Source organism: Sinohyriopsis cumingii, chromosome 5 (assembly GCF_028554795.1).
Source record: "Sinohyriopsis cumingii isolate HCF-2022 chromosome 5, ASM2855479v2, whole genome shotgun sequence".
NCBI lineage: Eukaryota > Metazoa > Mollusca > Bivalvia > Unionida > Unionidae > Sinohyriopsis > Sinohyriopsis cumingii.
In genome coordinates, this window is record NC_142965.1 from 63,892,552 (window position 1) to 63,919,987 (window position 27,436).

The 27,436-nt window shown below is 35.7% G+C and overlaps 1 protein-coding gene across 3 annotated transcripts in view; it reads right to left on the reverse strand.

The window, feature by feature from the left end:
* LOC149799319 (neuroligin-4, X-linked-like) overlaps positions 1-27,436 on the reverse strand; it is a 417,548-nt gene that overhangs the window by 182,792 nt on the left and 207,320 nt on the right. The window contains exon 1 of one of the 3 annotated variants that reach the window (XM_089958627.1): positions 11,116-12,035. The exons of the other annotated variants lie outside the window; for them this stretch is intronic. Coding sequence (XP_089814753.1) covers positions 11,116-11,620 — 505 coding nt within the window. The 5' untranslated portion in view covers positions 11,621-12,035. Of the gene's footprint in view, positions 1-11,115; positions 12,036-27,436 lie in introns of those variants that run through there. 3 annotated transcript variants of the gene reach the window in all.

Consider the following 27,436-nt stretch of genomic DNA (forward strand, 5'->3'; position numbering starts at 1 on the left):
GTATCCACCCATCCTCATCCACTAAGTAAACTTCCATAATTAATCTATGTTTGCACATGCAGTGTATTGAATATTACATGCAATTTATCTGCGAATTTTCTAAGTTGTTTTAAAAACGACGCCAAATATGTATTTGTCCTGCTATAGAGAGCGAGCGAGAGAGAAATAGAGCAGGTTTTATAGATTGTCATGTCGCTACGATGTCTGAAGTGTGACAGATTACATTGATGTCTAGCACTGGGGCATCATGCAGAGGGCATGTAACTTTATGTCCCGCCCTGCCACATTATTCTGACACCAGGCCGACCTATTCAAACACTAACCTCCTAATGCCCAGCGCCAGGCGATTCAGCTTAAGTAGCATTTGTATCTGCTTTTTCGTATCAAACAACATAGAAAGAGAGAGAGAGTTTTCCTCCTTTGCTTAATATTTAAGATACAGGTTGCGTTTAGTTTGAACCATGTATCACCCATGTTATTCAGAATATAATTTTATATTTATCTCAATGGTTTATGCTATTTTGCCTTTCGTACCACCTCTGCTGTTTCTGTATTGTATCGTGCCGCAAGCCGCAATATATTGGGACAACCGTGGCGAATTCAACGAATGGATTGCCCATGTGATTGGCAGAAAGTTTGCGAATGAATTAATAGTTCGATCCAGTCGCAAATTCTCGGGCATTCCTTGTTTCGTAAATTACCAGGTTGTCTTAATGACTGTTATCGGCATACTTTTGAGGTGCTATCCATATGACTGACCAAGAAGTTTCGAATGCTTCTTTGTTAAATGCCATTTGTGCATGTAATCTCGAATGCCAAGAATAACAGATAACATGCATGTACATCAACCATAATGGGCGAGCGCTTGCAGTATTGTTTTTATTTTTGTTCGTTCGCTTGTTATGTATAATTTATTTAATTTAATTGTTTGTTTGTTAGTTTTAAATTTGTTCAATCCATTAATGCTATTGTAATGTAACTTTATTTACTGGATTTGATATTTATCAGAAATTCATTTTCCAGAAATTAGGTTCAGTTTTACCTGTCTGTTTTTCGTAAACACTTATAATAGAAATTTTGTATTTAATGCCTATCTAGTTCCTGACCTTGATTCACAATTGTTTCTTTCATAAAATTAAAAGTGGTGTTCGGCCCAGGCCATGAGGTTATATCCCCGGCTGCCTCCCCCCTTGACGGCCATGTGTGCATAAAAAGAATGCATTACCAATGCATTACCTCGTCCTGTTCTATCTTACACTGGATGCTCTGAAACGAGATATGCGGTCAGAATGGTGTGCTTGATTAACTTGAGCCTCAGTGATATTGGAAATGAAATCAACCCTGTAGACCAGTCAATCCCATTTCATTTTAGCGACTGCCAAATTTTATATCGTCAGTAGAGTGGTATTGAAATCAAAAGAAGACAATTTTGATTAAATTCCTGTCGATTACAGTTTTGAAATGTATACATTTAAACACCTTTGTATTTGCTTATTCTTTTGCATGCATCTGAAACCCTAGTCTGTCTAATACAAACAGTAGCGTATGAGTACAACGAAAACGGGTAAATTTATTGAATAAAATGGTGGCGCTGATTTACTTCAAGCAGAGATAGTCAAGTACTGGATGTTGCAGATTTAGCAACGTCATTGTAAAGTAACAAATTAAGCACATACGGACAGACACACACACGCGATGTACGCAATGGTCCATTCTTTGTCGGCAAAAATAGATGATGACCAGTTGAATTCTGACCAACTAGTTCCCATTATCCACTCGTCTTACATGGGGCCCCGAGTGGCAGAGTGGTCTAAAGCGCTCTTCGTTACGGATCACTGCCATTTCACCTCTGTCTGCGTGGGTTCGAGTCTCGGATTCGGCCAATGTGGGTATGTGAGAAAGCTTGCCAATAGCTTCTCGAGGATCGGTGGTTCTTTCCGGAGATTTCCCGGGTTCTTCCTCCACCATTAATACTGGCCGCCATGCATAGCCTATCGTGTGCTGAAAAATGGCGTTAAACCCTACAACAACAACAACAACAACAACAACCACTCGTCTTACAACAATTGACAATGCAATACGGAATGTCCGACCTTAATCCTTGTTCGTGGTTCAATATCCACAGTTAACTCTCCATGATGATATTGATAATGATGCAATCGCGCCCAAGGACAGAAATGATGGCATTATTACGTTAATTTACAGAAAGCGAACGCAGCTGCTATAGATACACTTAAAGAGAAAAGAGAACAGATGCAAATGACTGCCAACAATTCCAAATAAAACCTAACCTGAAAAATAGTTCATATGTATTATCTTGTAGTGAATCGGTCATCAACAGAAACACAATCAGAAAGCTTGTGCCAATACACCAACACGATAACCAGCTAATACAAGACAAAACTTAAACATGTTATCCACCGCAGGAAATCAGCTATGAGCCTAAAGTATGGACGAAGTGTAGACGATGAAACTTCCCCCGAACATCTCAATGGTCCCAACCAATTGAGAAATCGAGGAAAGTCAAGATCAAAATGTACCTGACAATATACACAATACGAACGAAATCCTCAGAAAAATAACATTAATTATAAATGGCATTGCCGAGTGGAGTGTTTGAATTTTTATCATATTTTTTTCGGGGATGGTGGTGGTGGATGCAGACTATGTATCTGTACACTCTGCACCTGACAATTATGTTATTAAAATGAACAATCCAACCTCAGTGACAATTATGTTATTAAAATGAACAATCCAACCTCAGTGACAATTATGTTATCAAAATGAACAATCCAACCTCAGTGACAGGTAATGTCAAAGGAATGTTTGAGAACTTTTCATGTTTCGGGTTTAAAGGGTAATGTCCTTTCGTATGAAAGATGTAAGTACTTGTAGGTGGTAATCAGATATGTAAAAATAGCAATACAACTTTTAAGACTGAGTAGTTCACAATGTGAAGTGAATGATAGGTATTAACATTATGTGAATGTATTGTGACGCTTTTGGTGTATCTATTCAAATGCCATACAAATTTTTTGTTATGTAATAATGCAAAATTCGTCTTTATTATCGCTTTAAGGGTAGTAAAGACGAAGTTTGAGAGTTAACTGAAATCGTCTTAAAAACCATTTATTATTTGTGTGTGTGTGTGTGTGTGATCTGGATTTGTAACGTAGCTTTAAAAAAATTTCAGTCATATCTCTACGATATCTGCAGTGTGACAGTTAATAGTGATGTCTAAGCACTGGGGCATCACGCCGCAGACATGTAGAACGATGTCCCACCCAGTTACACCAGGCCGACCAGTCCTAACACTGGACTCGTAATGCTGTGCGCCAACAGAGGCAGCTGTTAGTACCATTTTTATAAGTTTTTGGTATGACTCGGCCGGGGTTCGAACCCACGAACTAAAACTAGGCCACCGGAGCGGTTTATTATTTGTATTATATTTATATCATTACTTTTGAAATATTGTCACAATATTACATAATATCCATTTGTAGCATTTCAAAATGTGTACACATCACTGTGCTTGTAGATTTAGGCGTCGAAAGCTGCAAAACCATTGTGTAAACATTAACTATGTTCCTTGAAAATAGTGTGGGGTTTTTCAATCTAATGATTCGTAAATTTACTCGATCTCTCGTTTTACAATATGTAATGCTTCCATAATCTTATTTTAAACTTCAGTTATTTGTACCATTCAATCAGCGTATATTCCCGTTTCATTACTATAGCACAGTTATACGTACCACTAAAACAGTATCTCTTCCTATCCATGGCTATAACATATGTCATGTGAACTATATAGTATTACATCTCTTCCTATCCGTGGCTATAGCATCTGTCATGTGAACTATATAGTATTACATCTCTTCCTATCCATGGCTATAGCATCTGTCATGTGAACTATATAGTATTACATCTCTTCCTATCCATGGCTATAGCATCTGTCATGTGAACTATATATTATTACATTTCTTCCATATTCATGACTATCACATCAGTTCTAGTTTAAGTTTTATATGGCATTGTGAAGTGGCAAATTTTATGTCGATCTAACAAGAATACATTAGTTGAGACCAGAGAACCATTAATTAGATTTATGAAGACAAGCGCGTATCATATCGCTATACTACCGTGTACGGTAATGTCCTTTAGAGGGAGAATTCTGTTCCTAATTAAACATTTGTTTATACAGCAGCCAGGCGGACAATTTAGGACAAGGAAAACTTCATTTTCATGGTAAAGTTGTCACAACTGAGAGAACGCAGAAACTCTGTTACTCAAACTACCAGGTCAAGTTGACCCTGACTTTGGCGCCTCTGGAAAAAGGCGGCACAGATATTTGATTCTGATTGGTACGTTAAATGAGAGGGCGTGTTCCAACACAAAATTTCATAGGTTTTATTATCGCCCGCATCGAATTTTAATTAGTCTAAGCTTTTCCTACAAGAGGGGACCCAAAGGTTACGACTCCGGGAATTTGCAAGAAATTTCCGTAAAACTGTTGTCCAAAAAGGGGACGATTGTCGAAAGGAACCGACGAACTAATTTACCGATTAGAGGGAGGAACGTTGAAAGCAAAGCAGTGTGACAATTCCATGTAATTTGTTGATGCCATATATAATGCTTTGCTGAAGTTATTACTTGTATCTGCATGAATCTTTTTCTACATTCGTGTAATAATTTGCTTTATGAAGTTTAACTGTGTTGAGTTTATGCATAGGAAGTTGTACATTAATCTTCTTTAGATAAGTTTGACGAATTGTTTGAATTTGTCGTCTTGTTTGCATAAGAATTATGTTCTAAGAATTTAGTACATTATATTAGTTAATATGATTACAAGAATCCGTGTGAATTCGCCGAATTTAGAAGATTTCACGTATGATTAAGAATAAGTGTGTATTGAAGGAAATGATCTAGTAATTGATTGACGTGATGTATCCTATTTATTCACTGTGTAAATTGAGGCTGGCTCAGAACCCCAGGCCTCGCGTATGTGTTAATGTGTAAGGTCAAGGCGTGACGAATTAGCCATTTGACTAACTAGGGTCATTATAGGACATGTGGAGTCGATTGATAGCCTTAGCGTCTGTTTAGCACTGATAGTGAAATCTGATAACGAGGGAGAATAATGAAGAATTAACCGTTTCATAAATAACGGGAAATTTAGGTTGTCTCTATTTATATTTATCTAAAAGGGAGAAAGTAGCTCCAGAGACGTATGGAACGAATGAGGGATGTTATTCTGAGATCAATACGGAGAAGCATAGAGAAGAGTGCAGTGAGACGTATAATCCTGTGACGCAATCCTGCGACGTATTAATTTCTGAAGACTTATTCTGAGAGTGTCCTGAGACGGATGGTAGGAAGTATCATCCTGAGATCCAAGGGTCTGAACAGCGACAGAGGAAGCAAAAACAGGCTGAGGACGAGCAGGTTATGAAATCGTACAAGACATTGACTTCGATTGTTTCACTCGATCCTATGATGAACTAAATCTATCAGTAACAGGTCGGCTATCTTATGTAGATCTATTTGCGTTTTCTTTGTATTTCGGTGAAAGTTAAATTTCTAAAAGCAGAGTACATTCCTGATGTAATGAATTTTCACAGTGTTTGTATGTAATTGATTAAATTGTTTGTTTACATGTACGGGGGCTTGTGTTGGTTTGTTCTATATACCTGCTCAGATCTCTATCTATTCCACCTATAAGTTTCACCACTTATATTTATATTTACTCGAACCGGGCAATAACATCGAGGGCGGTCAACCCCTAGATAACGAAAACCAAATACGGAGGGACATTCACTCCCCCCGTGTAACAGGCATCAAGTAATAGATCATTTTTAGTTTAAAGTAATTAATTTGATTGCACCTGTACAAATTGACTGATATAGGATACGGTCTATTTGTCTGGATGTTTTTCCATGTTCATTCTACATTCCGAGTGCGGTACTGTGTTTGAATGGAGAACAAGTATTGTTACGGGTAGGCATGTTTTGACTCCGAATCGTTTAGTCAGTGAATATTTAAGAATTATGTTATGTAACGGACAGTTATGTATTATCCAGTTGTCAAGCTCCTTGCTTCTGCTGCTTGTCAAGAGTTATATGAGTCTTATTAATTGCAACCAGTAACAATTGCTTGTAAAGCGTCATTTATTAAGATACTCGCTGGATCAGGCTGTCCAATGCAGCATTACTAGATTTTAATTAACAGAACTCAATGCTACTGCTGTTGAGGGTCTCACGCTATTTTTCAATACACTATTCGCTATACGTGGCGGCCACATTAACACTGTTGGAGAAATAACACTGAAAAGACCCGGGAAGAACCACCTACCTTGGTTGAAGCCGAGACTCGAATCCAGGGTCGACAAGGGAGGGGTACCAGGTATATATCCCACATTTTAATTTTATAAAAGAAAACGTTTGTTTGAACAAGAACTAGGAAAGGCCAAAGTGTTTTCTTACCCCATTGCCTGTCATCGCTTTCTACGGCCTTGCTCGAACCCACGGAGACAGAGGTGAGTTGGCAGTCACAGGTAAAGGCGAGAGCTTTTAGACCACTCGGCCACCCCAGAATGTGATTTTCCATGACCTCCAAATTATCGACGGTCGAAGTTCTGAGTCAGTCATACTTTTTGCGCGTTTAAACGAAAAAACCGCAACAAAGCTTAAACATTATGATGCATTTCGTGCTGCTAATTACCTTCTAACTGTATAGTGTGGTGTCTGTATAGTGTTGTATTTTTATAGTGTGGTGTCTGTATAGTGTTGTATTTTTATAGTGTGGTGTCTGTATAGTGTTGTATTTTTATAGTGTGATGTCTGTATAGTGTTGTATTTTTATAGTGTGATGTCTGTATAGTGTTGTATTTTTATAGTGTGGTGTCTGTATAGTGTTGTATTTTTATAGTGTGGTGTCTGTATAGTGTTGTATTTTTATAGTGTGATGTCTGTATAGTGTTCTATATGTACAGTATTGTATCTGTACAGTGTTATATTTATATATTGTTTTATTTTATAGCGTGATGTCTGTATATTGTTTTATCTCTAGTGTTATACTTATATAGTGTTGTATCTGTATAGTGTGATATCCGTATAGTGTATTGTCTGTATAGTGTTCTATCTGTACAGTGTTATATATATATGTGTGTGTACAGTGTGATGTCCGTATAGCGTGTTGTCTGTATAGTGTTTTATCTTTGTAGTGTTCTATCTATATTTGTATAGTGTGGTATCTGTTTTGTGTTGTATCTGTAAAGTGTGATGTCCGTATGGTTTTGTGTGTATATAGTGTTATATCTGTATAGTGTTATTCTTGTATAGTGTTGTGTCTGTATAGTCTGATGTCTTTGTAGTGTTGTATCTATAGCGAGCTGGCTGTATAGTGTTGTATCCGTCCGTACGTCGTATCCAAATCCGTTGTAGTGCAACTGCTCAATAACTAATGGAGGTAGTTTAAAGTGGACAAATGATTATATGGATTAACTGTTTTCAAATTTTAACTCAGTTGAAGCAATATTTGGATTTTTTCACATTATTCAGTTTGTTTTCAAACGATCGTTTAATTCAAATACATGGTAGGGCATGAAGTTGACACGCAAAATTTGATACGCATATTTGTATGTGCCTAAAGAACCTTTTTTCAATATTCCAGATAATATATATCGGGTGGGTGGTTTTATGATCCTCTTTGTTTTGTGACAGAATTAGCGTTTTAGTACAACCATGTTTGGATTTTTGACATATGCATATAGAAGACTAAAAGTATAGGACTAGTTGTTGACGCAGTTTAAACAATTAGAGATCTTTATACTAGATGCGTTGTTGGCAGAATCATTCCGAATCTGCCTGACGTATTCATTTAAAACATGCAAGACGTGTAGACCTGATGATATGAATATGTACATGGTCAGATTACATTATATTATATAAATATTTACATTGTCGAATCACACATGTGTATGTTCATGTGTCTGTGCGTCGTCATTGGAGATATTTCTATACAAGAAACAAAAACATCAAATTATTATCTTATCAATCACTTCGCCCAAAGGTTTTTCAATACAATTTTATAACAGTAATGCTGCGAGTGAGCGTTGCTGTATAAAAGACGGAGATATACAGAATGAGCAATGCGGTGTAAATGGAGGGAAATCGCCCGAAAATGGCGGATAACTCAGTGTCATACTAAAGGTACGCTAGGCGAAAAAAGCAGTATCAGTTTCAATACGATACGCTTATGAATATTCAGTGCAAGAAAGTTATCTTTTGAGTACATACTTGAAAAAGAAACTTTGGAACTTTCCGGCCATAACTAGGACATATCATTCCAGTTCTCCGTAATGACCGTTATGATGAGATATCTTGTGCCCATAGCACCATTTGATAAACAATGCCGTCTATTAGAAATGTAGGTGTGTTTTTAAATCCGTGCCTGAATAGCCCAAGCTTGTTCCCGTTTACTGCTTTTTTCTTTATCGAGAATTCGGCAAGTCTACCGTTCTTTAAACAAAAAAAGAAGAGATTTTCAGCTTTCTGTTTTCGCTAAACAATATATTCTAGAAGTTTTTCTTCCGCACGCATGCCGATAACTGCGCATCGAACCATATGAAAATACACGATTCAGTTCAGTATAATAATAATATCTCGTGTGACCTCGAATACCTTCAGGCACTATTCAATTTTTCCGAAATGTTCCTGTAGAATCCTTCTTAACTATATTTGCTGTGTTTGCCAAAGTCCATGAGTGAAAAATAGATGATTAAAACAGAGATTCATGAGGTATGACGAACGCAGAACAAAGTCTAATACCAGAGAAGAGGCAAAATGAGTATATTGTGAGTTTGATTAAGCTGTGTTCACAGTAAATACACACACGCACACATACACACACAGACAGACAGACAGAGTAAATATGCACAGAGTAAATATACATACACACACGCACACATAGTAAATACACACACACACACACACACAAACATGCACACCTGCACTTTATATGTAATATTTTCCTGTCAGCAATGTTTGCCTTTCTTCGAGACCGAAATGTAGGGGCATGGTGATTGGATATTTGTAGACCGTAATCGCCTTTGCAAGTATTCAGTTCTTTTGATAATAAATTTCAAAAATGCCTTTTTGACGTGGCAAAAAGCACTGGCTCATTACTCCGGAATGTAGCCATTATGATGCTTTGAAGTTCCGTTTCTAATTGTCTGTGCAAATCACACAAGGCTTCCGATACTGACTTCATAAGACTCTTTTTTCAGACAACTTAATGTGTAGATAATCCACGAAATTGACATTCTTCCGCGTTATTCTCTTGGACCTAACGCGTTAAATGAAACATAACAATATGCATTGTTTTTACAGAGACTGCTTGTTAATAAAGAGCCCTTCAGTCTTTCTCACCAATTTATCAGTAATTGTATAGTGAAGCACACAACAACCACCACACTCCTCTCTAATGTTGTGATATGGAACTTGTTATATCGCCACTATTCGTCCTTTTTGTAAGCTGCCTAATGAAAATAAGGTGCAAATCCAAATGCATTAATCAGTCTCGATATTTTTATTCTAAGACATCAACTCGATTACGATAACAACCGCTTCTTCCATTCCATGCAAAACTACATTTAATGTCGCTGCCTAGCGGTTTTCGTATGTATGTATGTATGTATGTGAGCACGTACGTACGTACATATGTAGGCGCACATACACGTACGCGTATGTGTGTGATTTGGATTTTTAACGTAACTTTAAAACAAATTTAATCATATCGCTACGATGACGATGTCTGCAGTGTGGCAGTTTATAGTGATATCTATCAGACATGTATCATGATGTCCCACCCAGTCACATTGTCCTAACACCAGGCATGACTAGTCCTGACACTAACCTCTTAATGCTGCGCTCCTAGCGAGGCAGCTGTTAATACCATTTTTTAAATGTCTTTGGTACGACTCAGCCGGGGTTCGAACCCGCTCTAACCACTAGTCCACCGGGCGGTATGTATGTATGTATGTATGTACGTACGTACGTACGTACGTACGTACGTACGTACGTATGTATGTATGTATGTATGTATGTATGTATGTATGTATGTATGTATGTATGTATGTATGTATGTATGATAAAAGAAAATTTAGGAATCGCTTGTTTCTAAATCTCACCGTACGATTTATTTGGTAATAAGTTTTAATTTGTCTTCCCGGGTATGGGTTCATTGAAGAATTGAATAAGGAGTTGATTTTGAAAGGAGAAACTTCCACGCATAAAGTGATGTGCGCAATTTATTAGTTCTTTGCATGCAACTGGTTACTCTTCATAAAGTAAATTATATCAATGTAAGGGTTAGTAATCAATAAATGCTCACTCCTAAGGGTATTTAATTCCAGTCAATTTAATCAGTCACTGATAATCGTATGAAAGTGTTCATGAATGGCTAAATTGTGTCAACGATTGGTTCATCAGTTCGTACAAGGAAGAGATATAAAAGGTCTGTTTTTACTGATGGAGAATTCGGTAAAGCATGTCTATACATTTTGGCCTGATTTAGTCATGGTGAGGCCCTGAGCTATGGGAAGCTGTAGAGACCCTATTTGGTAAGCGTTAACAGAGAATAAGGCTGTGTAACAACTGAACATGGTAATCTTTTGCTAATTAGTACAATGTAAATTGTGTAATTTATATAAATTATATAGGATAGATAATAATAATGAACATATTGTTCAACAACATCACGGGTTAACTCATTACTTAAATATATAAATTACAATAAAACTGTGACAAGTTAAAAACAAATTCTGAAATTTTGGGAGGCCCCTTCAGACTTTGAGGCCCTTTACTGTAGCTTGATTAGCTTATGCCTAAATCCAGCCCTTTCTATACATTTTGACTCCCATTCCCGTCTCACCAAAAAAAAAAAAACAAAAAAAAAACAGCTGCAATGTCCAGATATATGACGCATTTAACCCTGGCATTGGAATGAACCGAGTCAGAGAGGAAATTTTTCAGCATAAATTTATGAGAAGCGATTGAAAAAATTAAATACACGTGTTTTTTAATTTTCTTTTTAAATTTTACAAAATATTTAACTTACCTTGCACTGGCACGTAAAGGTTTAATCTCAGACATTCTTCTGTTTTATTTTTTGTGTATTCCATTATTCGTCTCATGTAAGACAAATCTAAATGAGGAAGTAACAAAGAAAAATCCTTCTCAATTACCTTCCTCTGCGGACACGTAGGTTCGTATTTCACAAACTTTTTGATAAAATCAAATCGATCAATTGGATTCTTCGGAGGCATGAATCGTAACATATTCCCTTTTAGAATTGCATACTGTAGTCCGAAATACGCCTCAACTGGACGAAGAGAGGAATTTGTGGTGAACTCCCTTCGGAGCCCCCTTAAAGTTCCGTACACTGTTTTAACAGTTTTCCCCATTTTCAGATATGGAATAGACTGGGATGTACTCTCCGAAAACAAAAGCACGGACACAATACAAAGAATGTAGAGACAGCGGTAATGCAACAGCCGTTGACCCATGCTAGTTGGCTTTGAATTTCCTAAACATCTAAGTTTCAGAGTGGAACCGGTCTTCATATAGCTACACTCCGAACGTATGTATCGCCGTATGATATACAAATAATGTTTACGAGTCCTAACCAACTCACATTTACAAACACTTTAATCCGTTCAATCTCACAAGGAGAAGGTTTTTGTTCACTTATCGTACTCAGTTAGAAATTGACTGCGAGAAATTCAGTGAGGGTTTGTGTAATGTGATCGACCAATTGTGCTTTCACCAGATGATACACAAACGCTTGTTTAAGGCAAGCAGAACCTTTCTCGCGATCTGTGCGTTTGGTCTCTCCTGCACTACAGATATCAGTGAAGATGGAATTTATCAAATGACTCGGAAAAATAGACGTTCTGCTCTTTTCACTAATTGACAACCTACTAACGATGAGAAATATTGATGAAACGACTGCTATTTCAAGCCAACTTCTTCTATGGAATATTGATAAAACATCAGAACCTGACTAAATAACACGGCATCAAGAAAAAAAAACCCATACCTATTATCAACCGCAGCCAAGAATGTAATTATCACCTGATTCCTATTATTTGCCATTTATTTGCAGGAGTTACTTATATAACAATGAGCTGGAAAAGCACGTGGAAGACAATGAGCGAAAAATACATGGCATGCTACACTCTTGTCCACTAAATATTATACTGATACAAGCTCAGGTTTCTTTTAATGGCCGGGACGTTTGTTTCACTATTATGATAACAAAGTTTATATCTGTTAAAGCTAGGTAGAACTTCGAGTGGGCAGAGAATGAAGTGAAATCAGTATAAATGTTTGTCCATAGAGACATCGATCCTAGTACTTTTCGTACAAAAATATATTTTAGTTTGGAAGACCTACCGAGTGAAATAATTTTCCAAAGTCTATATAACTCCAATTTGCTACGAATTTGTTATTTTCTTAAAATAGTTGTCACCTATAACGATATGTCATCACAAATGAAATTTATCCATCATAAGTGTCACAATTTCTAAATTGAAAACAGAAACGATTCTAAACTGCACGTCTGGATTATGTAGATAAAATAATCATGCCACAACGTCCATGACACTTCACACCTACTTTTAAATTCACTGAGCGCTTGATTCTCCACATATTAGTTTCACTTACACCTTTGTATCTCTTGAGCATCTACGACTATATTGTTATCAGTATGATTTCCTTCTCAGTGTCTGTATCATATTCTAGCTGTTAGTAGTGACAGTTGGCCAGAACATTAATCCCAGCATCCTGGATATTTGATAACAGAGACTGTCAACATGTTCGGTTCAGTTGTATATCTTCCCATGGTTAAATGAGCCGTGACCAGTTCATGCCCTTGGATAAGGCAAGCATGTTAAATAATTTAAAATCCTTTATCTCTAACCCCTACTAAGTCAAGAGCAGAATGGGAGAGCAGGCGGTTCTGTAGCTGGGCTTGTTACTGAAAGCACAACTGCTTTTTGTTTTTTGTTAAGATTTTAGCTTTATTTTACATAAAATTGTAGGATGCTTACTTGGTGTTTATATATATATATATATATATATATATATATATATATATATATATATATATATATATATATATATATATATATGCGCGCGTGTGTGTGAGAGAGAGAGAGAGAGAGAGAGAGATAGAAAGAGAAGAAATTCGGCAACGCAGAGCTGTCACAAACAAAAGAATCGGAAGCAATCGGGTTATGATGATCGATTACTCCATCATCTCTTGAAATTTGTTTTATTGATATAATTGATTATATTTCAAGTAAAAGTGTAACATTCAAATGTCGTGCTCAATTTAATTTTGTTTGCGTAATGAACTAAATCGTTATATTCTACATATTGGCTACGATTGCGGCTATTCCATCTATTAATTGTATGTTATTAATTGTTCGTCATTCAGTGCAACAAAACAGTGTCAATCTTCTCCTAAAACACTATAACTAAAAAACCTAAATATTTTGTTAATTCAACGTCATGGATGACCTTGGTAAGGTAGATGCATTATACTGTCAGTGTAATTTTTAGTGCGTAATCAATTAAAATCAGATCTCCGCTGTTATAAATGAAGATCTGTCAGTGACCGCTCAGGGGTCATGTTCTGGTAACTTATGTTATTACCATAACCGCTAATTTTATCAACCAATCAGATGAAGTCTTATCTCTTCGCGATTAGAGAAAGAGCACTGTGGATGCAGAGCATCGATTTGATTCACTTTGAGATTTTTGAAAGCTGCATTATCATTGACAAATTCAAAGGTCACCAGAGAATGTCCCTTAAACGGTTATCGTCAGATCTTCACGTAGGATAGCGGAGATCTGATTTGACAAGGGCGAGTCCAAAATACAATTATCCACCAGACTGTGTACGTTATTTAACGTCAAAAAGTTTCATACTCAATTAATAAATTTTTATATTATGAATATATATGAATCGGCCCATGGACGTATTCACTTTTCATCTGAATGGGAGATATTACTAAGTAAAGATGTTGTCATATAAAAGAGTATCGATTAATGTTCAATGCTATTTATGAACATACAGTGCTTTTCCACCTACTAATAATTTCTCCATGTATTGTAATTTATCCAAATAATGTAATTTATCCATACATTGCACCTGTGTGATTAAGGAAGAAATGCGGGCTAATTACTCTGACTTTTGTTCAGTATGTCCAATTATGTTCTGTTAAATATATTTCTTTATATAAGTTGTACCATTTTAATATGAAATCGCACCATTTTAATATGAAATATGTCTACAAGATAAAATCTTAGTTATCATTAGAATGTCTGTTTCTAAAATTATAATACAAAAGTTAGTAAACAACAGGTAGAAATTCGTGGGAAATTTCCCAAATTCTGAACTCAGTTTGAGATAAAGATGTATACTACAAAACCAAAATCAAATGATTCGGGTCAGGTAGAAAATGAAATTGATTTCGGACAAGGTCAAGTCCAAAATACAATTATCCATAGCATATATGGGTAAAATAAATGATAAAAAAAAACAGCTAACAAAGAATGCAGATTAAAAATACATAACACATGAGTTACGAAATTTCGTATAAATGTGCTTGCTGCAAACCGTGAGTTAAAGGGCACATCGAACAACGATCCATTTATGCAAACTGGGCACATCGACCAATAAAAAATAGGCATCAATTTCACTGCGTAGTTTTGCGTTGCTATATGCCACATTTGATCGCAAACCTTAGACCACGCTTGATTACTTTCTCATTTCATTGCAGTGGAGTTTTAGAAGATTACATAGACCGTCTTTGAATCAGAAAAATGGTTTATCGTTGTACTTGGGGCACATGCTAAGCAGATGATCTTTATAAACAACGAATTCAAGTTTTGTTAAAATTTATTTTCTACAACCAATTACCAACATGGAAAATACTAACGTTGGAAGTGATACATTATTTATAATCGTATTTCATGTATAAGTACACAAAACTGTTTTAAATAATGATACTATTTGTTCCATATGTGAAAATGCTTCATACAATTGTATGATAATTGTATGCTTATGTTCTAATTATATATCATATTTGAGTCATCATGCTTTATGCAGTTAAGTAGATGTTTATATGCGTGTTGTTTATTTTTGTCTTTTTATTACCTTGGGTTTTTATTAAAATTTAAAATATTAGAATTCTGCTGCACGCTAATTAGTGCTGATTTTCGTTTAAATTTTCAAACTTGAGCATTGACTTGTAACTGTTGTCAAGTTTACAAAGCACCACCCTATACTTTAAGTCCTGGATTGGCCCTAATTATGTCTATAATTATAAAATTAGATTTTGACGTAAATTATTTCAAAATTCTAAACTTGTAAGGAATTATAAATTGCGAAGAAGTAAGATTGTAATCAAATATTTATTTGACTTCACTAGTTTTGAGACTATAAATGACAATAAGTTATGTCCTGTCAGTTGTTAAAATATTTTTATGCTGACTATAGATAAAAACGATCGCACAAATTACTGATTTTCGAATACCTGCAGAATGATATGAAATCAAGGATGTAAGATAAAACGAGTCACTCTAATTTTAGAACAAAGGTAGTGGCGGATGCAAATATATACCCTATCAAGGTCCCTATAGTGGCTTACTTCGTTGTACCATTTCTAATTCCTTATTTTAAGAGTTTATGATAACTTATCGCTTTAAATGGACAAGATGGAATTTAAATTTACTGGTTTATCAATGATACTTTTAAGAAATATTTGGTCCATCCAACGCAGGATACAGGTTAACGATGGGTAAAGAGCGTAAAACAGCTATTTATTGTAACTTTAACGTTTGTTTTCCTACACATAATTAAATTATTAATTGTATATGAAAATGTACTTGTTTTATTCTTATATGACAATTATACATGAACAATAAAACATTTAACAGTTACAAGTACATAACGAAAACTTTATTATAAATTTGTAAAAATAATGAAGCCTTATTATTTAGTTCTCATAATTAACATATACATACAATTTGCATTTTTTTTTGCTTGTACTTTTTATAATTCATTACATGCTATGGCTTATGTAATATTTTAGTTTTACTTGGCCTTGTCCAAAATCAAGTTCCTGTTGTTCTCGACCAGTGACAGTCTGTAAATAGGTTTTGTTTTTTCATTTATGAGTTGAGGATAATTATTAGGATAATTATTAGGATCATGATCGTAAGCTGAGTGAAGGAGACTGGTATTTTTCTCATATGTGGATCTGGTGTACCTGATGTTTGTCACGTGCTTAAATTATAATTTTAGTAACATACCTTCTCATTATAACAAAGATTTTTCTGGAAATGAACTTGTGGCCTTCATCCGGGTTATTCTTTTGAGTCTTAGTTTTTTATATAATTTTTTACTGGATAAAAATGTATTCGTGCGTTAACATCTGAGCAGAATCAGTCGCATTATGGCTGTTCAGTATTTTGATTTGGGTGAAATTATGTATAATTCTCTGGAAATACAAAGTGTTCAAACATATTCTTAGAATGAGACATAATTTGAGGATTATAGTGAATTCAAACAATGAAATCTTGGATTATAATTCTGTGATCCAACAAAAGACTGTTGGACCATTTTTACAAGTTAGGCCATTGGTATAGTAGTATATCAGAGAATACAGGTCAGTACATGAACATCAACACCTTCAGTGTTGACAATTCATCCAAATACCACTTAAGATTATTCAGAACTTTATTTATTTTGACTTGTGTTCGTAATTCTAGGATTACTTGGGATTTAGTGCGCAATATCGTAAGTTCTTGTTTTATATTTTCACTTAGTATTCTAGAGAAATAAATTATATGTTGAATTTTATAAAAGTTAGTGGTTTTCACTTTTGATTACTTTGTTTAAAACCATACAAGCGTAATATGCCTAAAGATTGTGTTATTTGTTTTTTTGTCTAGCGAAATGCCTTCTTGAAATTTGTTAGGATCATTCTTCTGCCTCCTAGATCTCCAGCAACGTGCTACAACTTTCATGAATATATCCGTGTGAGTAAGTAGTTCAAGCCTTTCTTTAACGCACATTCGGAAAGAATCAAGCGTTCAGGTACAAAAGTTTCAGAAATATTGTCGAGAATATTTTCATGTGAAATAACTTGATGATGCTACTGGATCTGCCATTTTCACGTTACCGTATGAGCCGAAGCAACAGTAACTTAGTGGGCGGAGCTTATTTTTAGATATCTGAATTATCCATTCGACTCCACCTCAATCCACTAATTTCACTCCCGATAAAACGTGATTTTTCACAAAAGCATTAAAATATTACCTACGAAATGAATTCACGGTTTTTTAGAATAATTGTTCACCATATACGTCTGGCTGACTTTCCTAGTATGTGAAGTTGTAATGACTGAATCGTATATATGTATTATAACATAATATACCACAATTATTACGGCTAACAATGTATTTTTGTTTTACGCTGTACTTAAACATCAATAATTTCACGGTCTAGGAATAATCGAAAACATAATCTACGCACAAATGTAACTGACGCCTTGGTAACGGCCACAATTTTTTATATATATTTATTTATGTAAACCATAGAGAATATCTCGAGCAAAAATGTATTATTTTGATATCCGCCATTGGAAGCTGGTCGTACAAATGAAAAAAAAATCGAGTAGTTGCAGTGCTGCAGATTTCGATGGATTACGATTCGAAATTGAATATGTCTTGGACATACCATTAGGCTCACCATAAACAATCATATCACGAAAATAGAAAGTGTTCTAGTTGGCAATAAGACATATTACCAACGCAACACTATACAGACTTTTAAAAAGTAGGATCGATCGATTTATAATCAATTACATTAAATGGTTATTATTTTTATCATCGTTGCACAATGAATGTACATTGGTGTGCGGATATTGTCAATAACAGTTGGTGATATTAACCTAAAATATTGATTGAATCATTATGCATGTACGTATTTCTATCAAACTGTATACACTTAAGCAGGTACCAGGCGCGTATGAAGAATTATTGGAGAGGGGATACAAAAGGTCAGATATTAAGTTTGTCATGTTTACCCCGACCCAGAATAGCCCAGTTTGAAACATGTATAATCAAGGTAATTCTGACGGGTCATTGTTTGATGTCGAACATTGCCGAAGGCTAGCACTAATCCGTTATGTAAGATTGTTGTGGCTAGAATAGAAGAACCGGACATCGGAGTTGCAAAGTCACAGACAGCCAATTATCACCTAGGTGTCGAAATGTTCCCAGATCAAAAGAAATTGCCTGAAGAAGTGGGAGTGTCCTAACTTCTTTCCCCTGCAAACAGACAGACAGGTTGAACTGGCCGCTAAGACGATTGGACAGGGGCACAGCGCCACCCAATCAGAATCGAGACAGGGGGGAGACCTTGATTTGGGTAGAATGATATCCCTGCGTTTTCCGGCAAAAGTTAGTTCGCGGAGAGAAATTACTCAGAGAAGAGGTTAGCGTAACTCCGAATAGCCATTCGTTATTGGCGGGAAAATCTTAGAGCGGGAAATTCTAGGTACAGAAAGCTTCAAAAGGTCAGTAGATATTTGTTCGGTCTTTGTGGAATGGGACTGCATTTTAATTGTAGGTCGTATGTATACTTTATTATTACTAGAATCGTAGTACGAAGAATTACTTTGTTTTGTTAATATGTTTGCATATTTTGAAGAGATGAGTTGATATTTGTAAAGAATTATATAGCTTGCTAGCCGTCGTAAGAGTTAATATTGTACTTTGCTATGTGGGTATTTTATAGTAGACTAACACATATGTTCATATGATTATAGATTTTGCCATTGTTGAATATTTGTAATGTACAGACATGCGTCTGATTTTGTCAGATTGTAGTACGATGAGATTAAATATATATGTGTATATACTGACGTGACGCAATGTATTGATGTCTGTATAACAATTCGCCGATACTGTGTTATTACGCCATTGTTTACCCTGCAAGAAGTGTGTGGGAATTTCGATGTGTATGCATGCGTGGCCGAAACAGTGACAGCTATCTGATGGTTAATTGTCGTTATAGTGTGAGGTGAGGTTCGATAAAACATTTGTTAACGCCTTGTGGTTTTTCACAGGAAGCTTTGAGGGACAGACCAGTCAAAGTTTGGTCCCGTTGTCTCGGATAGAGAGACGGAGGAAAGGAGGGAAGGAGAAGAGGGTGGAGTTGAAGTCTGGGAGCGGAATTGGAGGAGGAGATAATAAAAGGAGGAGAAAGGAGAAGTTGAAGTCTGGAGCGAAGCTGGAGGAGATAGTAGAGAGGAAACAGAGACAAAGAAGGAGTTAGAGGAACGGAAAGAAGGAAGAATCAGCGGGAAGAAATAGATGAGTAGATGCAAGGACAGGGGGAAAATCGAACTCACACTGTAAATCACGGGATGAATTAGGCTGTCACTAGGTCGAGGGAAAGACGAATGATTGGAAGTTATCGTTTTCAAATTATCACATTTATTAAATTGTTATTAATTGAATTTCATCTTCGTGTTCTCTATAATTTAACCGTCGGCACTGCTGACTGGGGGCTCAGAGCTGTAAATCTACATCATCACTAATTTAACTTTCTAACCTAACGAGCCAGGGTGGAACTTTCAATTTAATTTAATTAAATTATATTGGGAGAACCCCACCCCAATACGACAGAACGTCACAAAGTTATACGGATGTAGACTAAAACATGTTTAGAAGTGAAATCCGGGTTGGGTGGAGGCACGTGCTCTAACCCCCACCCCACCCCACCCCCACACACTTGCCTATGTACTGGCAACCATGGCACGTATCATAAATAAGAACTTAAGCCTGTCAAAATGGTAAAATTTTTAGTTAAAATAAATTTAAAATGAACCAAATATTCCTAAACAGAGATTCAATTTTCTTCCAAACTACAAAAACAATTAATAGCGAGGCGAAAATACATCAAAGCTAAATCCGAAACGAGCTCGTCAGCCAGCTCTGCGATACGTATTTAATAATCAGTGCCAGTGATATTTACCAAGTTAAGCATGTTTGAGACCTGAGGAGCAGCCCCGATTTCTCCTGATCAGATGCCTGGGAAAATTAGGTTGTGAATATGTCGGCTTTTATAATCAAACGTGTCAGTCAGGATAGCACTGAGGCGAAAAACAATTTAACAAAACTGCGGTATATTTTCCTTATATAATCGACAAAGGTAAATTAATCCACTACGATGTGCAGAACTTATCCTTTGACATTTTTTGAATAAGAAAATGAGCATTTGTTTATCTTTTCCATTTGAGTCGATTCCCCTTAGTTAAAGGCTGCTATAAATATTTCAACGCTCCTAACATTGTTATGTACGCGTTTCCTCGGAAGTCAGATATATGTGAAACATAAATCGATTACACAAGGTCAAAAGTTAAAACATGAATTTGTTTGGACAACTTTTATTTTTTGAAAATCTTGTTAAGTACTTTGCGCGCAAAACCCAAATTACAACATGGTTTAACTGACATCAGATCCCATGACAATCATCCAAACATTTAGGAAAATGGATGTTTACATGACTTAACTCAACTAGGAATGAATAAACCGCATGAATATAAAGCCGGAGTGAATTGTGACTTATTGCTCCACGTCAAGGCGCGGAGTATATCAATGTTAGAAGGCATTGTAGCCATTTCGATATAAATTTATTCGAAATTCACATAAAAATGCACAACTTATTAGCCAGAATTTTGAACTTTCAGAAACGAGCACACTCTATAAAGTGGTTATTTGTAACAGAATCTTTATACAAGGGCGCCGTCAGAAATTTTTCCAGGGGTCGTAGTGAGGCAAACGTGTAGTTGTCAGCTATGAATGTTTACAGATACAGGCCAAACGATGTTTAGAATAAAAATAAGTTGGAGAGGGGAGAGGGCAAGTGCCCATACCCCCATCTGTTGTTTTTTCTCCTACGTGCGGGCACCCATGTCTTTATATGTTTAAGGACCGAAAGGGAGGACATGTCCGGCAAAAAGAGGATGTTTGGTAGGTAACGCCAGCCAATGTAGCAAACCAGCATACCGGTGCAGGATTAAATTAGTATCTTTGATAAAAATGTTCAATAACAAACGTTTTTTTTTTTAATAAAAAAATCTGTTTACAGTAATTTTAGTAGACCTTTCCCAACTAGCTCCTTTCAACGTAATGTTGTTCTGTCTTCTTGTGACGTATGTCTTGAACAGGAGCATCGATAGCTTGTGAAGTGACAGCATTTGTAAAGATTATGGGATTCCATCCCATAATGAGTTCACCATAACGATTCCTTCAATTCTGGAAAAAGTCACAAGGAACTTAATCTGAGCTGTATTTTGATTTCAACTCAAAGTTTTGAAAGAATTGTGCTACAAATTTGTATGTGTGTACGGGGACATTAATCGGATGCAGTGGAAGCCACCCCTCTAAAACTTTTCGATCAAATTTCGAACTGTCCCATATGTAAGTAGGCGGTGCACATGGACATTTTGTTGTAGCAATTTCAGTTTGGAAAATGTCGTCAAACTTAAATCGGTGCGGAATTAAAATGCTACCTGCGTATTGTTGTGCACACCAACATGGAATATGAGCAACCATGCCTATTTATACCTACACCGTGTGTCAATCCACGCTTATGTACACGTACACTGTATGTCATTCCACGCTTATTTACACGTACAATGTATGTCCATCCACGCTTATTTTCACGTACACGTTATGTCCATCCAAGCTTATTTACACGTACACTTTATGTCAGTCCAAGCTAAATTCAGAAGGTCTTATATAGCATTATCTTAGTGTAATCAAATTTGCATGTCTTGCTCCAGGAAATTCCGCCGATACTTTTAATCGCAAGACATTCTACATGTAAGATTTACTTCAAACACGATCTGCATATAAGTTCAGTAAACGTGTGCTGGAAAGAATTAACCATACTACTAAGCAGACTAAACCGATATGCAAATGAGTCTGAACAGAATAGTATATGAAAAGTAGGTTACTATTTCCATCTCATTGTCCCCAAGTAGTTTTAAGAAAGCAAAAGACGCACAATACTTACAATACATACATGTCCTACATATTTGCTGCCTTAAATAGATGATCTAACCCAGAGGTGGGCAAACTTTCCACTGCAAGGGCCGCATACACAAATATACACCTTGTCGCGGACCGCATAGTTCATTAAGTAAAATAATTAATATTTGAAATAGCAAAAAGAAAAGGTTTTTCTAAATAATATCTAATTAAATTTCAGTTGTTAATATGTTGTTAATATTTGAAAACTTGAACTTCAAAAGAAGCATATTTATTTGATAAACAGAGTAACATAAACAGTCAGTGCGTATGATGACTTGTTCCTAGGCCGCATGAAAACCCTTTGCGTGCCGTATGCGGCCCGCGGGCCGTAGTTTGCCCAACCCTGTTTGCTGTTCCAAGACACGTACATATTTGTTTAAGCTTCTTCCCTTCCATAACCAAACAATAAATTCAGTATAGCGGAGCTTTCAAGCACCTAGTATCAGGGATTGCATCTGCAATTTAGTTTCATGTTAGTGAACAATTGTTATACCGATATGGAATATTCGATCGCAAAAAGTAAACGTATACATAAAACTGATTTCAGCTGGCAAAATGGTACAAATTGCGCTAGCCTGGGGTGGGGTGGAGGCAGAATGTAGTGTGTAGCGAACACTGTATTCATAAAAACTACAAAACTAGCTGTGATTGGTTCATTGTACGTGAGTTGTAGTTTCTTTTCAAGCTTAAAATACATGTAGTTTAATCACTTTTCAATATGTGAGATTATGTCAGTTTATATCCAGATCAAATTTGTTTTATTATTTTTCTAATATGATAAACATCATTGGAAAAGAATCTGACTGAATGACTGTAACCATTGTCACGTTCCAGCTGAGTTGTGACTGAATGACTCTAACCATTGTCAAGTTCCAGCTGAATTGTGACTGAATGAATCTATCCAGTGTCACGTTCCAGCTGAGTTGTGACTGAATGAATCTAACCATTGTCAAGTTCCAGCCGAGTTGTGACTGAATGACTCTTAACATTTGCCTAGTTCCAGCTGAGTTATCTCTCTTAAGTGCAACGGCGTATAAAGTTATGTCCTTGTCAAATTGATTGTCTAATATAGCTATCTATGACAGTGTTTAACACGCATGGTGAAGTAGGATATAAGGCATATTCATTTTAACAAACATTAGCCTGCAGGTATATGGAGAGAAAGTAAAAACACCAACAAAACAATTGGTATCCTGATACGAGGTGATTATGTACATCCAGTTGAGATGTGTATTGTGTCCAAAGAAAAAGCTGTAATAAGGCGCACGTGACCAATTTTGTCTTTACTGTAGAATAATATAAATATTGACTGGCACGTACTTATCAAAAATCGGTAAACCACGAGTCATGGTTTTGAAATGCCATTCTTCATCTATAATTGAAGCGGTACATATTGATCCTTGGAATAAACATTTGACATAGTGCACGAATGTAAAAACATATATGCTGGAAACACACGGACAAGCATATGTAACGTAAACAATGCGACATTTTGTAATAGCCCCTTACTACAGCATGCATAAATACATAATTTTACTAACAAAATAGTAAAAATATAACAAATGTTTGATGAGGGAAAGGAACATACCTCTCTTTTTTCTTTTTTCACAGATGCACCTGCCGGCATGCCACTTTGTTTATTTACGTATTGATGTTATATGCATGGGCTTTTAATTGCATATTAGCTGAAGTGAGGAGAAACGCTTTGATCTGCTAGGTCCTAATGAGTTTTTCTCCCTTTTTCTTTCCTTCATAGTTCTTTTTTATTGCTTTAGAGTGATAAAGAAGCATCAATTAAATAAACTATGCACTAGTACAGTAATTTTCTTGTCAACGGACCCTCTAAGTCTCAAAGTTCTATCAAATATAGGATAAGAGTCATTTTACCTTTTTATGTCACTGAACTGCAATGCACCATCTCACCTTTTTGCAGGTTAATAAAAGGTATATTTTGCTGAATGTCTAAATACCCTTATTACGATAGCACATATCCCCAAATTGTCCGTGTAAAGCATGTCTGTGAAATGATTTTCTACTTACAGGTGCAAGTACCTTTTTTACACATTAAGTATTTTCGAAAAAGAACATTCGGCTGCACACAAGTGTACTTACGAAGTACATGCGACGATTTCAATCAAGCGGAAATCAATCTTAAAACAGCAATAATTTATATTAAATTCAAGAAGTATATCCCAAGTTATTCCGATGTCAACAGCAAATGATACGCATGAAATGTACTAAACTGAAGTAGGTTTCAGAAGGCTTAAGTTCTCTCATTGTTTTTTTTCAAACATTTTACGTCTGATGACATGTATAAATGCATGTATAAACTATAAGTAATGATGAAAATTGCACTTACCTTTGCGTAGAAGAGTAGGGAGACGCCATATGAAAGAGAAAAAAATGCAAAGGTTTAATGATCGTTAATATTTACAAACAAATCTAAATGAAAAAAATAAATGTTAGGTAAGGAAATCCTTGTCTTATTTATAATAAAAACAGCAAAATGATGTTAATTGAACACAAAATGCATTCCATTGTTTTGTTCAGTTTGGTTAAGATATTGATTGGTGTAGTGCGGCATTGTGGCCTATATGATGTTATGGTAATTCTAATGATCCATCTTGCTTTATGCATTATTAATTACTAATAATATTTGTTAACTGACACTCTAAAGATTACATAAGAAATATTGAAACAGGTTATTTGAATTTAACTTTGTACAACTGATCTTAACATGGTTACATATTCCACATGAACAAATATCCATCCATTTTAGAATGTTTGGGATCAAAAGTTCACATTCAGTATATCAAATAGGCTGACATTGTACCTATAGTGAATCTCTAAGGCACATTTCTGGCTCTGTGCACTGAAAATATCCTAAAATGTTATTTTCTTCATGAAAATGCCTATGTATGGCAACATATTTCAATCTAGTACTTTGACAGAGTGCGGTATTGAAGCACCAGCTGATATATGATTCCACTGAATCAATGAGCTTAATAATTGGCAACCAACACTCTTAAAAATACACTATAAATGTTCAAACAGATCATTTGAATTATGTTTGCACATTTGATCTTAGCACGTACACTGTATATGTCCCACATATGCAAATTTCCATCCTTGTTTACATGTTTTGAGGATCAGAATTTCACATTTAGTTGATGATATAGGATTTATTGGTACCTATAGTTGATCTGTGTGACCACATTCGGCTGTATTCACTTGCAATATCCAAAATTGTTATTTCCCTCATGCATAAGATTGCTTATATTAATATATTCTAATTTAGTGAGTTGTCACTTGACTTTCCTGTATACTGGTATGCACTAATGTTTGTACCAATGATCAAACATCACCGCCTCAACATTGCCTCAAACTTTATGATACATAGTCTACCTGATTAGTTATTTAACTTGTAAATGGCTAAATATGCTTCTAGAAACCTCATATTTTTAGGATGAATGTATCACTTTAATACATGGCCATTGCTTCACATTTTTGAGTGTCACTCTGTCAAGTTTAATATTTTGCCCCATGCTTGCAACCTTAATGTTATTTTGAAATCACCATATCTAACACAGTTTAACTTCATTTACATAGATCTTACTGTTTTCTAGAATTAAGGGAAACATATTGTATATTTTCAGGTCTAGCCTTTTATCTGGAGCAAAGTGTTTGGATCAGCTTGGAAGCTCTCCAGTAGTCTGGTGGTGATAGCAAGGTTTCATAAGGGCATGTGCAGTGTACTGCCATTAGTGACCAAGATTAGTTCATATCACCACACTGATATATAGCACCACAAAGACATGGCTTAGGTCTTCACGAGAGAGATCAGCACCATTTTTCAGTAAGGTAGAGCCTCCCTAGAAACTATTTTCCTATCCCATTGCCACCTTTTGTAGTTATCGACATTGAAATGGAATGCATTTTCGCTATAAAATAATGGTAGTGGTCCCATCAGTTCTTTAAATCTGAATGTGCTATTAGTTATGGAAACAGCCTAAGTACCTGACACAGTAAATGTGGAACATAGCACCTGTCATTGTTTCTTTAATGTGTACACCTATATGCATCTGGACAGGCATATTGCGGTTTGCTGCCAAAATCACTATGAACTATGATGCTTCACTACCCCTGGGAAAAATGTTATCAGTTGTACAGACCCAAACTACCATTTGTTTAGTCAACTTTTCTGTCAAAATTTGTCAAACTGTGTTTTAAAACTTGTATGAAAATTTTTTCAATAAAATTTAGTTTTTAAAATTTAAATGTTTATTTAATTTGCCATTATAATTTAATTTCAAACATATTTTCAGACATGGTTAACTTGTATTACAATTAGGTTTTTACTGCTTTGAAAAATTCCTATAATTAAGGAAGATATAGCAAATTTAGTTTTGGTTTCTCAAGAGCACGTGGACAAGAACTTGCACCCTTTTGAACACCAGCACTACATACTTTCTGACAGGTGTCACATGTTTTGTTTGCAAAGAAATTAAAAGAGACTTCCTGTATAAAATTGAAATAGGTATAGCATGCAAATATAAAAGTTTGACTAAAATTGGCATAAAACATGGGGCCTGTCAGGAATTAGTTTTTTTTTGGTGATAGAAGAGTTTTATTGATGCATTTTTGTTAGGGGTTTAAAGGTAACTGTTTATTCTTGATAATATGGGATCAGGGTGTTGTTGTCTGTGTGTATTTTGGCGACAGTGCACAGTGCGTAATAAGGCCTTGGTGATGATGTGGAAGTGAAATCTGTGTTCTGTTTACATGCTGCTATGTTGACAGTCCAGCATATCAAAAAAGAGCAGGTCAACATTTGACAACAATTTCACCGGTAAGTCATTTTTGAAGGTATTTTAGATTAACATATGATTTGCATTGATTGTTAAAAAGTGGAAAGATCAGTACTGAGAAACAAATGTAGAGATCATATAGTAAAATTAATCATGTTCTATGTCCAATTGGCTTTTCGCGCGAATTTAACAAGCGGAGTAATTTATATGTACATCTGTACAAAGGGATATAATTCTCAACTCTCTGGTAATTTACGGAATTATCCGGCAGTTACCGAATAGGATGAACTACGTCGCTCTGTTGTCTGAGTTAAATAGACTCGCCCATAGTGTACGCAGTATGGTGCAGTGTTAGTATGGAAACTCCATTAGTCATGAAACACACAGACGATAACAGTGTTAGGGCCACTCTGATCTCAATCAGATTAGACATTATAAATCAATCAATAATAT